This window comes from Mustela nigripes, chromosome 2 (assembly GCF_022355385.1).
Source record: "Mustela nigripes isolate SB6536 chromosome 2, MUSNIG.SB6536, whole genome shotgun sequence".
Classification (NCBI taxonomy): domain Eukaryota; kingdom Metazoa; phylum Chordata; class Mammalia; order Carnivora; family Mustelidae; genus Mustela; species Mustela nigripes.
The window spans coordinates 141476965-141491861 of record NC_081558.1 but is presented as its reverse complement, the minus strand read 5'-3'; the positions used below and the strand labels follow the sequence as shown (position 1 = coordinate 141491861).

The following is a 14897-nucleotide window of genomic DNA, read 5'->3' as shown; positions in this document are numbered from 1 at the left end:
GCTTCAGAGACTTATTTAATAAGATGATTTTATCTTACTAATTAATAAATTAATGATGAGGTGTGTAGGTCAGAGGTCCAGCATCATTAATATATTACTCTATATTGACAGTATTTAAATGCATTAGGTTCATAATGCCATGAGGGCATGTGATCATTTATTTTTTTAATCATGAACAAAAGAATAAATTATATTCACATTAGTTTTTACTACAAACCACAACTTTTTATATAGTGCAGCTCTGAAAGCTGGCCATCCATACGTAGAATCTGTAGCAGCATTCAATGAATTGGAGTATCAGGAGTGTTCTATGAATTAGACTAACATGTGCCTTAGGCACCATGGATAAAATATTAGTACTCATGAAATAGGATCTATCAAAATGCAGATTGTCCATTTTAGAATACAAATTAAATCCTTTTGATCTGTAAGGTACTTATTGCATTCGGAGGAGAAAATCTCTCTTATATTTTATATGTTTCTCTTACCTTTTATAAGATTAAAACTTTTTTCTCAAAGTACATAGGTTTCTGGAGATTCCCAGAATTTAATCTTTTGGCTTTCATATAAATTGCCATGCCCCTAGATTTATGCCATCTTCAATAAATAATCTGTCAGTTTTTCTATAGTCAGATCACTAAACAAAGTTTAAAGAGTTGGTAGGTAACTACCATAATCTCTTTGAAGAAATTAAAGATTATCTTTATCAGTTTATTTTCAAGGAATGAAACATTGCCATTCAAAGTGAATGTCTTTAAAATCTAAAAATAAAAAAAATCTAACTTATTCCATGTATTATTTAAGGAAATCTAACATTTCTGTCTTATTAAGTGAGTTTTATGTTACTTTCTCCAACAACATTCTAATGACTAAGGACTTTTCTAAATAAGCTTAACCATTAACTGCATTATACAATGATATTTATGACAGTAGTCTCTCCCTAGAAAGGTTTTAGTCTGTGGATAAGACAGAGAAAGAAAGATGCTAGGTAAGAATCAAGTCAGGGGTAGAACAATAAATACATTCATAATTCAAAATCATACTTATCTCTCTGTTGAGAAGCTAAGCGTTGTTAATTTAAAAAAAAATGTGTCACACTATATTGAAATGTGCTGAAAATATGAAGACATATTTGCATTTTTGATGAATTTTGCATCAGAGATATTTTGTATTCTGTTCTTGATATTTTAACAAATACATGAAATTATTGCAATAGTAATATAAAGTTACACTTATTTGTAACCCAGTTTTAAGGGGCTTAACTTTTATTAATCACATAATAAGAAGTAGGTAATACCTTCATCATTCTTTTAAACTATTGTCATTATTTGTCATACGTGCTTGAGTACAAAAAAATTGGCTCTACGACATTAAAAGGTTAAAACGGAGAGCCCATCTTTACTTCTGCCCAACCACTTTGTCAGATAGCCAGAAGGGAAAGAAATGTAATGCAGAGAATGTAAACTAAAATGCCTCAGGGGCCAGGCAGGAAATATAAACAAATGGAACAAGAAATAAATTAGGAACTGTGGGGTCTGGGAGGCACTGGGGAGCACAGGCTCAATCTAAAAGTGAATGTTTTGACTTAGCCTTTAATTGCCTCAGAGGAATATCTGCCTGGCAGGTTGTACCTGTTGTACACTGCACATCCTTTGCGGCTCCATTTACATTGTAGTGTAGTTGTGCCTCTGCCTCCGGTGGTTGGTTGTGCAAGCCTGCACAATCTAATGTAGTCACCCTGATGTCCAGGATTACCAGATCTTGTGAGTTTTCTTTTCCAGTTATTCACCTCATTTGGATGTTTATATGTGACATTTCTAAATTTAAAAAATTTTTCCAACTATTTCAGTTTTTTAAAAGCTTGTTAGGAACTACAGGAAATCCATCCTACCACAAATCCCTACTATCTCATATATAATACCTGGGAGAAAAGGAAGTTTTTTTTTTTTTTTTTTCCAAAAACTACATTATTCTGCAGACATACAGATGAATTATATGATCAGAGCATCCTAACTGCCCACAGTATAAAAATCTGGAAGGTATATTTTGGAGGCTGTATTGGAACTGGAAAGAAAATAGAAGTTATTTATTTTTTGCTGTTTAGAGTTTTAGAGCCCTGTAGTCTCTTGCTTCAGTAATAACTTCAGGGGTATGTAGGTCTATTTCGTTGAAGTTACAGTGCAGCATAGTTGCCTAAGTCATTAGAGGAGGTGACCATGGGTACAGACTAGGTTGCCGGCAAAAGATCGGGGTTCAGCGGCAAGCCAGGTAGCTGGATAAAAAAATTACTGTATTTCATAACTTTTAACAACAGAATTGGACCAAATGGCACGTACACATCTTTTATCCCTCCCTGCACGCATGCATCCGTCCATTTATCCATCTATCCTTCTGACCATCTATCTCTTCTTCCCTCTTCTACCCCTTCCCTCCCTTCCTCTTTTCATTCCCTCTTTTCCACCCACTCAGCCACCCACCCAGCCACCCACCCACCCATCCATCCATCCATTCATTCAATCAGTGCCACGTGGCGTACCAGTACTGACACTAGGGATTATAAATTTATAACCCAGGAGCTAAAGCTAGAATTAAGAAATATTTGTTTAGCAGTGTTTTTAGTACTTAGTGTTTATTAGTTTAAATAAAGACATAATGTTAATCCTTTGGAAGGTCTACATGCTCTCCAGTTCCAAGCCCCAGGGCTCTCCCGGGCCTCTGGCCCAGCTGTTTCACATATTTTGTTCAAAAGAGCTACCTTTATTGAGTGTTTGCTCTGTGCCATACTACACTGGTTACGTTATATACATTATCTCATTTGTTTTCACAACAACCCTGAAAGGTTAGTATTAGTAGTCCCATTTTACCAATGAGTAATTTGGGACCTAGAGAGGCCCACTGATTTGCTCCAAGTTGCATGGCTTGTAAGATTTAGCTAGAACTTGAAATCGGGTCAGGTGGGTTTCAGTCAGTCTCTGAACATCTATGAGCTCTTTACATGAAGTCCTAAAAAATGATGTGGCCTAAGAGATGAACTAGGCCTTTTTGACAACCTGAGTCCATGACTGGGGTTCTGTACCCTCCATGTCACTTAAAAAAAATGCAGATAGTAGATTAAGTTCACATTCAAGTTTCTTTCCTTTTTTTTTTTTTTAAGTTTTAGATACGTACTACTTTTTTTTTTTTTTAATCTTCACCTTTTAAGACTAAATTATTAGTACATGCGTAATCTAGGGTCTACTTATGTTGTAGCTATGAGTTTCACCCCCGAGATTAGAGTAGGTGAGAAATACACTGCTATGTACATCAGTTGTTTATTTTCTTGGATTGAAATTCGGTCCACTTCTAAATTTCTAAGCTCACCCTCTTGGATAGAAATACCAGACATTGCTAGGATTCCAGGACTCCCTCCTCCCCTCCCTTTCCTCCTATCTTCACCCTCAGAGAGAGGTCCTGTGTGGTCCAGTAGGGTAGACAGGCTGCCCATTCTCCGTCTTTAGCCAGCACTGGTCCCTGCTGGTGTGATTCTTGCCTGATCTTCCGGGGTCTCAGCGAGGCAGGCACTCCAGAGTTCCTGGGGCTGCCTTGGGTACAGGTGTGCCTGCCTGAGCTCCTTAGCCTCATAAGCAGCCCTTTCCTTTGACAGCCCGTGCCTGCGGGTTGGTTGTGGAAGAACAGGCTGTGTGCCCAGCTCCTCACGACCCTGCAGACTCCCTTCCTCTGTATCTTGAATTTTTCTCCCCATTCTTCCTCACCATTTTTGTTTACTTGCTGTCCTCTGAAGACCACCCCTCTTCTCTCCTCGTAGGATACTCCCCTCAGTGTGGGCTTGTGGTTTAAGACCATCTAAAAATAGTGTGCTTTAAGCAACTTCAGTTTTGGCCTGTGCTGCGGCTTACTGTAGAGAAACAGAAGGCTAGGAAATTTTCTTTGGGGGCGGGGAATGGGAATGAGAGGGGAGGTGCAGGGGCATGAAAACAAAACAAAACAAAATTTCCCAGCTTGTCACTTTTATTGTAATTAATGAAATTAATGCAGATGGCTTACTTGAAACTCAGGGTAGTGATTAGAGATCAGGCTTGGGAATTTAAATCTGGCTCCACCACAAGTTATAATCTCTCTTTATGCCTTGTTTTTTTCATCAATAAAATGGGGATACCAATGGTAATCATTTCATAAGATTGTGTTTAAAGGAGTGTTAAGCAATTTCAGAAAACAATTTCTCAAAGCACTTTCATAGGCAGTTCTAAGAGTTTAGAATAAAGCCTGGAAGGTAGGAAGCACTAGGTTTTATTTGTGATTTCTTGAAGTCAGTGGTACAATCGAATAGAATTCTAAACACTGAATAGAAATAGAAGTAAACTGTATGAAGCTGTTGCTGTTTCGGATATCAATTTTGAGACTAATTCAGTTGATTGTGAACTTTCAGCCCTAAAGGACACAAATTTAGTCCTAAATGATACAAATTTTAGAAGACCTTAAATCAGCTTTCTACTTCTAACCATACATAGGCTTACATTATTACATCCAAATTCAAACCTCCAGCCAAATCTCTATTAAAATCCTTCCCTTCTCCATGAAGTATTTTTAACTTGTGCAAACATTGCATTTGTAAATTACCTTCCTACTTGTTTTTCCTGCATCTTCAAACAGTAATGCATTTCTCAGGAACACATCCTTCTGCTATGCAAATATCTTCATAGGGGAAATTTGAAATTGACAAACACATTCACTTAAAATTTACCTTGTGTGGAAAATTTAAAAAAATTTCAATTGGCTCTTTGTGCATCATTGTTAATAAATCAACTCACTTGATGTAAAGATGGATATTATGGTCATTTCAAAGTGATTTTTGGTTTTGGTAAGTGGGTCCTACAGCATTATGTCTTCATTTTTGTGAGTTATTGCACCTGGCTAGTATTTTCATTGCTGCCTTATGTTTATTTGCTGCAAATCCCTCTCAAAACTGTGTGCACTGGTTATAGTGGTAACGAGGAAGATAACTTAGACTAAAATTCAGATCACAGAAGCTTTAGACAGGAGAGTTAACTCATTTTCGGCATGTGCAGGCTAAATTATGCATGGGATGAAATATAATGGACAAAGTGCCGCATAACAATAAACAGTAAATTTAAAACATACAACCTGTACAGTACTTAAGCTGGCTCTAATATTCCTGGAATACCACATTACTGTTTTTCATTCATCTTCTCATCCTCTCTTTTCCCAGTCCCCTTGCCCCCACCTTGAGAGGATAATGTCGTCCCAGGATCTAGACCCAGGATTAAATTTCACTTGTTCTACTGTCTCCAGTTAACGTCTTTGTTATTACTGATCTGTTTTTGTTGTTGTCTCTCACAAGTCTTTGATGCGGTAGTAGCAGCAAATGATAGAGATATTCCAGTGTCTCCCCCCGCCCCCCACAAAAAATGCCTGTCCGGGTAATATCACTCCACCTGAGAGGATGCCTCCCCAGCTCCTTGACCTTGACCGAGCTGGATCACTGATCCTTGGGCCCACGGTCTGATTGTGATAACAGACTAATTGCAGCTGTTACAGGGAAGCCAGCCCAGTGTTTCTCAATGGCAGCTTTGTTTTATAGAGCCATCTCTGACAAGACTCAACTGGCAGATATTTTTCTAACAAATGTTCATCCCAGATGCCGCTAGTGTTTAGATAGGCTGTGCCAAGATTTAGATAGAAATATAAAATCATTTGATATTTTAAAACCTAGAAATCTAAAATAATCTCATAGAAAGAACAGTTGTTCTTTATGTGGGGAAGGGCCCTGTACTCGGGAGAAAAAAATTACATTTTGTACTGTTTATATGTAGAAGAGAACAGGGACTATATACGTAACATCTTAACACCGTGGTTGGAACAATTGAAACATCACTCTTAAGCCCCCATATGGGATGGATAGATCTTCATTATCTCCCATTCAGGGTTTTCATTGAAGCCTATTCAACGATTTTTTTTTGTATGCACAATTTTGTAGAACAGTTGCTTTTCTAAGAAGTCCTGAAGGTCTAACCCAGCAGTGAAAACCAGTCTGTTTTCCCAGATACCTTTAAGCAAACCACTTTGAGACATAGAAGTAGAGCCCCTCTAAATGTTTTTTCTAGATTTAAATTCCAAACAAAGGCAAGGCTGAAGTTTCACTTTCTCTTTATGCATAATTTATTGCCTGGTACCCCTCCCGTAGGGATGGATGGTCACCGCCCCTTCCCTGTCTGTGTGGTTGCCGCTACGGTGAACAGGGAAATAAAACCAAGGGAATGAAAATGAACGTTTTGGTTTTATTACGTTGTTAAGCCAGTTCTGTGCATTGGGTTACCTAGCATTTTAATAATAAATAACTTCTCTAATTATTTAACATGTGCGCAATATAAAGAAAATGTTAATGCAGTCCTATGTTAAAGTCAGAAATAGCAAAGCCGCCAGATGGCTAGTAAGCAGAGTAAAAACAAAACAAATTACGATACGATTTTTAAAAGAACGAAGCAAGTTCCAACTTCTCCCAGCATACGTTTATTTATAGGCAGCGATGAGGAGAAACAAAGTGTACCAGCACACAGTTAAACTGGCTTTTATTCTTCACTCGAGACTAGTTCTAATTGATCACTGTGCTATTGTATGATTTGATTGTGCTGACAGTTACATGCCACTGTTCCCATAATAACAATTTTTCTTCTTTGTTCAAATGAATTTCCTAATTACACGTGTGATGGGATGTTTTAATTCTTTTCCCTTTTCAAATCCACCTTCCTGTTGCAATGCATGATGGGCAGGCTCAATATTGTGCATGACACCCGCTACAAGTGTTGGTAGGTGCCAGCTTTGTTTCTTGATTATCTTAAACCTGTGGTGCACCTCACAGCCCCTCAAAATCCACTGCTAAGTTTAACTTATATCCTATTGGGCAAGTCCATTTCCCTTTTACTAACACCTGTCAATTAAATGCCATTTTCTATTTAATTGACATGGACTCACATAAATGTTTTCTTTACACACAAGTTTCCTTTAGTCACCTTTGGTGGATTTTGATTGGACTATGAGTTCTGGTGTGTAACAACAAAAAATCTATATCATAAAAGTAATATATTGTGTATTTTTATAATAATAAATGAGAAAAAGTACATTCATTCAAATGGATAACTGTATAAATGAGTAAATACCTGTATTTTGACGTAGATTCTGAATGTCTGACTATGAACACTATATAAAATTCTTGTTTTTGACGTAGCAAATTAAGCCTGTTGTGTCAATTTTCTTGATTTGATGGTAACAAGCTTTTTTTCCCCTTTTTTTTCTCTTTCATCCCCCTTTCCCTTCTCTCCTTGGAATGTTGTCCTGCTTTGCGCTGTGATTGCATGTCACTCGCTGGTGATGATGTCCCGTCACATGGCTTATTGCTGTGATAAATACCATGCCCAATTATCTCCTCCATGTTGCCATGGTTTCCATATTGCTACACTCTTCTGTATGTTTGCTTATATGATTTTCCCTCCGAAAGTTCCCATGGTGCACGGTGCTACGCCAGCCACTGTGTCCGCAGCAACAACATCTGCCACAAGTGTTCCCTTCGCTGCAACAGCCACAGCCAACCAGGTTTGCTAATTTACAGCTTTGTTTCTTAAAAACCAACTCTAATAGGGCTCGATCCAACAGCCCTTACGCACCGGATTTCCCATTGAGGTCAGTGGGAATTGTGCGTACGTGAGGGCTGTGGTGGGTGCTTTAATAGCATGGGGTTTCAAAGATACCTCTTGTTGGCCTACACATTCTCTCTATGATGAGCAGCAGAATGCTTTTATGCCATTGATAAGTGCTCCAAAGTTGTCGCGGCTCCATTTCTAAAGCTACTAAAATGATATTTACACAAGCAATTCTCATTGCGTCTCAATTGTGCAGGTGTTTTTGACCGATCAAAAATACAGCTGATTTTAGGTGTTTATTATAAACATTTGGCATATACCATGTCTTAGTGCTTGCCCAAATTCTTAACAAAAAGCAAAATGTTTAAATACGTTCTATATGCCACAAATGACCAGTCTTGTAAATAGAGTTTGTTACAAATTCATGAGGGTTTTGTTTGATAAGCAGATTATATATTCAAAATAAATTAAATTGGCATCCAAGTTTTGATTCTCAGTGCTCTTGAGGAAAAACAAACACAAAAACAAAAAATCCTATGAACTCTTATTTCTGTAATTAGTCAGCATAGATTTTGGAGAGTTACGGAGGGAAAAAAAAAAGACATCAAAGATGGTAAATTGAGTCATTCTGTATTTCGTACAAGTTCAGGGAGTAACAATTTCACAGTTTACTCATAAGTAAGTGGGATCTCTTTCAGAAATTTGAATTTTATGACCTATAAGAATGACTATATGAAAGAAAATGATTATTAGAATATTAGAAGTTTTAAAAATGGACATCGATTCAGCCAGCATTCTCTGATCCTATTTTAAATTGTACTCTGGAAAATAATGGTTGATCAAAGTCAGACTTAGGTAAAGTAGGTTTTGGCTTTAATTTACAGGTGCTCGTTATGAAAGCAAAGTTCAGTACAGTTGATAGCATGTGAAAAAATTTAGAGCCAAATCCAATTTTAGATCACACACAGACTGTGGTTTAAGTATAGCCAGAAGAAGCAAAAGAACCGGCATCAGATGGGAACCAACATGTAACCCCTTGGGCAGAAAAGGCCAATTAAGTGCCATCCGAATTTGTAGCTCGGGCTGTGAGAAGTAGGCATCCTGCCCTCCCCAGGACACCACGTCCTGTTGAAGAACTGTAAACTATTAGTGTAACCATTATACAACTCTCAAACGCAGCCTGCCAAAATGGATGTATTTTAAAGTTTCAGACAAGCTTTAAACATTTCTTGGCAAAGAACCATTAGTTTTTCTGAAGCTTGTCAAAATAGCCCTGGATTTATGCTAACACATCAGACTCATTTACAAGAATACTAGATTGTGCATATGTGGCATGTTAGTAAGTAATCTATGGCAGAAATTTCTTAATGGATTCAACACGATCCATTTATGGTGCAAATCAATGATGCCGAGCTCTGTGAGTTTACCGCGGATGACGACAGAATTGCTGGTGTAAGCGGAACTACAGCCAAGCAAATTCCAACGTGCCCTGGGGCCACCTGGGTTGTAGGGGACACTTTACTTTTTGCATTGTGCTGTGACCATTTCATGCATAATCTTGGGTCTTCGTACTGTTTTACAACCAAAAGAAAGAAAAGGGAAATGGATATATATATACACACATATATTATATCTACATATACATACATATGTATATGCCTACAGTATATTAGCAATGCCGGAAATAGCTGATGCCACAAAATGCAGCCTGCATGCATGCAGAAGTTTATAGCTGGCCCTTCATCTGCATCGATTGGTGTTGAAGGTCCTTGGTCTGTTTCGACAGCCCCATCCTTGATGCTTCTACACTGTTGGGTGCAACATCCTGTCCTGCAGCAGCAGGAAAAATGGTATGAGAAGCTTCATTATGCTTGGAGCACATTTTCGTGCCATTTGCCGATGCCGTACAATTGTGTAAAGATGTCAGCTGAGAAATGGAAATAAAATAGAGACATATTAATTTACACTCCAGACTGTGGATTGCAATCTGTTGAATTAGTCTAGGACATCTAAATTGAGACAACAACAACGAAATGCCTTCATGGACGCGATGCCGCTCTTCTCCCACCAGCCTTGTGGAGTTGGGATGAGCGCCATTTTGTAGACAAGAAGCTTTTAGCCACAGAGTAATTAAGTGCTTGGCTCAAGGTTCCACAGCCAAGAAATGGGTCCCCCTCGGGTTAGAACCCGTGCTTTCGGTCCTCTGACTGCCTCTCGCTACCGCACTGCCTGCTCCCAGGTTAGTGGCCACAGTTCTGGGTTGGAGGAGAATCGGGCTACAAATTGGAAGTTCACTGCTTTGGGGACCATTGTGATGAGGCCCCTCTATATTGATTTCTTCCTGTATTTTCTCTCTCAACTTGGACTCTCATGCCCATTTATAATACGATACATTGTGCCATCAGGATTCAGAAATAGGTTCTGAAATGAACCTCAGGTTCCTTTGAAGTACTCCTTTAAAATTAATACCTGGTATTTTTAATTTGGAAAAAAAAAAAAAGCTAGAAACCATGAGGTGAACGAAAATGAGCAATTGTTTGCACAAAAGCAGGCAAGGCATTTCCTACTTTGATTTCTGGATGACTCCCTAAGTGAAACCACAGGTGTGTGTGTGTGTGTAGGCCAACAAAAAGGGCTTCTTTCAATTATTGCTGTGCATGAATTTTTGATAGTTTTACTTCTCTTACTTCCTAAAAACTGATAACATTTATAGACTAGTATTTAACACAAAGATTTTAAACAATGAGTTGCTACCTTGACATTAAGTCTACATTAACTTACTGTTATGTTGGCCAGATAAGGACTGTCACCTCACAGCTGAATTTCACTTCTCTTAAAAAAAATTTAATATTAAAATGTTTTCATCTCTTGGTTGTTGGCTTGCTTGCATGGATCATTCATCAGATAATTTTTTGTTTGCTAGATACCCATAATATCTGCCGAACATCTGACTAGCCACAAGTATGTAACCCAGATGTAGAATTTTCATCACTAAACAGTAAGTTCATTATGTCCTATATATAGTGTGTATTTATTCGTAATGGTTTTTTAAGATAACCTTGGTATTATGCGCTTCAGAAAATTTTTCAAAATTTTTATGAGAAAATGTTTATATGTTTTATGTTATTTCAATTATTTTTAAAATTCAGGATCTTCCTATGCTTAATTGAACACCTGCCTAGTGCTTGGCACAGTTCTCTAAGTACAGACAAATTAAACAAAGCTTAGATGAATGAATGAACTTAGGACACAGCATATGTTTCAGTACTGAAGGTTTTGAGTGGACTAAGGAAGGTCTCACATTTTTATGTTAAATGGGTTATAAAGAATCTTATCATACACACTTAGAATACATATGTTAATATCATGTGAATATACATAATACTTAGGAAAATTAAAATTTGTTGATTAGATTGTTATTTTTAGTAGAAATAAACACAAGCATGAAGAAAGAAAAATAGGACTTAAAACTAAATGGATGGTATCCATCAGGGGTTGGTAGACTTTTTCTGAAAAGCTCAGGTAGTAAATATCTGTGGCTGTGTGGGCCCTGTGGCTTCTGTTGCCACTCTTGTGTTGCAACTCTTCAGCTCCACCCCCACCCCCAGCCTCCTGGCAGGAGAGCAGTCAGAGGTGATATGGAAATGAAGGGGTGAGTCTCTGTCACAATCAAACTTTATGTATAGAGCTAGGTGGCAGGCCCACTTTAGCTCCCAGGTAGCAGTTTGCTGAGCCCTGGTGTAGGTCATCATTTTTTTTTTTTAATATTTTTAAATTTTTTTGCTAAATCCTAAAGGAGAACATGTACCCTCTTGACTCCATGCTTCACCCACCCCCCCACACACACACGGTTATTTGAATGTAAAGTGTTGATTTTTTTTTTTTTAAGATTTTATTTATTTATTTGAGAGAGAGAGAGCACAAGCAGAGCAGAAAGGAACAGAGGGAGGAGGAGAAGCAGGCTCCCTGTTTCTCCCACCCCACGTGGCACTCAATCCCAGGACCTTGGGATCATGACCTGAGCTGAAGGCAGACACTTAACTGACTGAGCCACCCAGCCGCCCAAGAGGTGGACTTTAAACAGGTGTATATACACACACTAAATCTAGGCGTACACCTACATCCACGTATCCAGATGAATTTCAGGTACTTCAAAGTGGTCACCTTAGAGGGTTGCATAATTCTGAAGATGTTGTCATTGCTCAAAAATACTCTGAAACTCTTGTGATTTCCCTTCAAACACATTGACTGAGATACTTGTGAAAGGTGGCCAGTTTTTATCCTGAGAGGATCTGCTTCATTCAGAGTACATGCATTCAAGCTATCATATGTGCTCAGAATATTTTTTTTTAAAGATTTTATCTATTTATCCAACATAGAGAGATCACAAGTAGGCAAAGAGGCAGGCAGAGAGAGAAGGGGAAGCAGGCTACCTCCTGAGCAGAGAGCCCCATGTGGGTCTCGATCCCAGGATCCTGGGAAGGCATAGGCTTTACCCCACTGAGCCAACAAGGCGCCCCTCAGAATATTTTTGATACTTGAAAACAGCCACCACATTTAAAACTGAATCTGGTAATAAGATGGGTGATCCTTCTTGTTGTTTCCCTTCATGTATCTGTGCATGAACACATTTACAAATGATTTTTTTGTGTGTGCTACTCTGGGTGACCATGTGCTACTATGTCAATGAGATCAAGATGAATAGACCATTAAATCAAGATGTAAATTTCAGCACATGATATTAAAATAAGAGAGGTTTGAACAAATTTTTCTTGGAGCAAAGATGAAGGAGAACTTTTTTCCAGCAGAGTTAGAAAACAAGTGAATCGGGGCCATGATGGTTGCTATAGAGAGAGGGAGGCGTGAGGGCCTTTCTGAAGAAGGGACAGTGTGTTGAGTGAGGAGCTGGTGGTGGAGAAGCAGTTCCGAATCCCTTGTGGTCATAATCCATTGCGATAAGGGGACAGAGGATGAGCCCAGGCAGGAGAAGAAGATAGACAAGATTTGAGAGCAATCCAAGAAGTACTACCAGAGGCATGCTGCCATCATGAATTAAATTATTCAAAATGATTTTTGTCTACTTCATAAATTTTCTCAATAACCTGATAATAAATTGTCCTGAACAAGAGCCACATTTTTTAACAAGCAATGCTCATTACTTTGTAGTATGTAGGTTTGGAAGAAAAATTCTCCTTTTGACATGTTTAAAAAAAGAGGGACTTCAAGCTTTTGTAATCAGTTGGGTATGTTTCAAATGTATTATATGTAACTATGTTTAGTTCTGAGCAATAATCCAGGTTGAAAAAAATGATACCAAGTGGCTATAAGTTCACCAAGTAGCAAACCAGTGGATATGTCTGTACTGAAGCTTCGACTCTTAATGTAGTGTTTATTTATCAAGTGATTGCTTATTTTCATGAGTAGTCGCAATAATTAAACTGGTCATTGACTGTAGCAAAATGGTGACTTCTTTCATTCTCACGATTGTATTCTAAAGCATACTTTTACTATGTAAACAGCCTCTGATGAGAACGAAGGTCATGTAAAAACTGGAACTGTTAATTCACAAGTACGGGGTCCTATCTCTTCCACCTTCATTTGTCAGGAGCACGAGAGATTTTTTTTTTTTCCCTTGGCTTTATGGGGGCAAAAATCCCAAACTTTAAATTATCCAAAACAGTTATTTAAAGTATAATTTCTACCCCCCTGCCCCCTGCCATACACTGTGCTAATCAAGCACCCAAACAGGATGAGCTGTGTTTCACAGGACTTAGCGTTGCATGGATTTTCATTTTGTAGGGCCAGGTAATAACTCTTGAAACCTATTAAACCATAAAAGAGATGAATTAAGCGAGCTTAAATTCTGAGCCCCAATGTCTGCGCTCCAAAAGAGCTCGACGACGTTCTGCCTCTTGATTCCCCAAATATCTTTTATACTTTAGCTCCGTATTGGGTAATATTCCAGAAGATCTCATGATTTTATTAAGCTGTGCTTGTCCTGTTACTCTCCTAGAGGTGTGAATTTAGGTCCACCTGTACTTGTGAAGGGTTTTTTTTTTTTTTTTTTTTAATATGAAGATAGAACAACGTCCGTGTATTTACCCTTGAAATCCAGAAACGTAATTTTCATATTCGATATGTATTGGCAACTGCTCTGCTGTCTGGTTTAACGAAGCTTATCTCTTTTTCCCTTGTAGATCATACTAAAGAGGAAAGGACAGTGTGCTTGGTTAGAGTAAAGGACGAGGTCATTAGCCATATTGTATATACCGTCAAGCAACACACACAAAACCCCTCAGCCACAAGACAGCCACATTTTGCATGTTAACCAGAAGAAAAGACAACATGGAAATCCACTGCACACTGTTGCCTATACACTTTGTACATTTAATTGATATTTGTGCTGAGGTGATATTCCTGTCTAAAAGAACAACATCGTCTTTCTTTTCTAGCACAGAGTTATGCATTAAGATATGCATACCTCATTAGTTTCCTATATATTCATGCCATCTGGAAAAGACAGACTATGGTGTAACCATGATTCTCTTATGTATTGGTACGTCTGTAGACCAAGATATAATTTTTTAAAAATAAGTTTATTTCTTTCAAGGTTTACAAATAACAAAGGTGCACCTTGTATTTAAAATTGCCATTATAGACGAGAGCGTGCATGCACAGTCATTTTTGTTTAAGAGTAATATTTTTAATGTAATAGATTTTAAGATGTGGTGAGGGAGGGATCTGACAGAGATGAATGTGCCAAGCAAAACCACAACTGTGTATCTTTTAAAGCACATCATGGCTTTAAGTACCATGTTGTTAAGGATTCTCATGAAGTGCCATAGACTGTACATCAAATTAGAGTATTATTTCTTCAGTGTTATTATTTTCAGAGCCACATTTTGTTGCTTATTTGCTAGTACTAATCAGTCAAAGGGCACCATTCTTTTTTTTTTTTTTCTTCTTTCTTTTTTTTTTTTTTTGGAAACCAAAGCTGTCTCAGAAATGGCCAATTTAACTCTACAGTAACAATAGACAGCACAACACAAACTCTCTTGATACAGATAAACTCACACATACTGGAGATATATATATAATAGATATATATATATATAATTATTTTAATGCATTGTAGTGTAATATTTATGCATACTATACTGTATAACATGTTATTCAAAAGGGATATGCCATTTCTGAGACACGATAACAAAAAAAAAAATGTTTGAGGAAATTATTTTGCTT

General features: G+C 37.8%; 1 protein-coding gene across 11 annotated transcripts in view; it reads left to right on the top strand.

The window, feature by feature from the left end:
• The window catches only part of MBNL1 (muscleblind like splicing regulator 1), a 196193-nt gene extending 181520 nt beyond the window's left edge, over positions 1–14673 (top strand). For 8 of the 11 annotated variants that reach the window (XM_059391718.1, XM_059391726.1, XM_059391724.1 and 5 more), the window contains 4 exons: positions 6789–6824; positions 7514–7608; positions 10579–10653; positions 13853–14673. In XM_059391718.1, the coding sequence (XP_059247701.1) occupies positions 6789–6824; positions 7514–7608; positions 10579–10635 (188 nt within the window). In that variant the 3' untranslated portion in view covers positions 10636–10653; positions 13853–14673. The remainder of the gene's footprint in view (positions 1–6788; positions 6825–7513; positions 7609–10578; positions 10654–13852) is intronic. The other 3 variants (XM_059391721.1, XM_059391719.1, XM_059391722.1) reach the window with 2 other exon arrangements.
• The last annotated feature ends 224 nt before the right edge of the window (positions 14674–14897 follow it).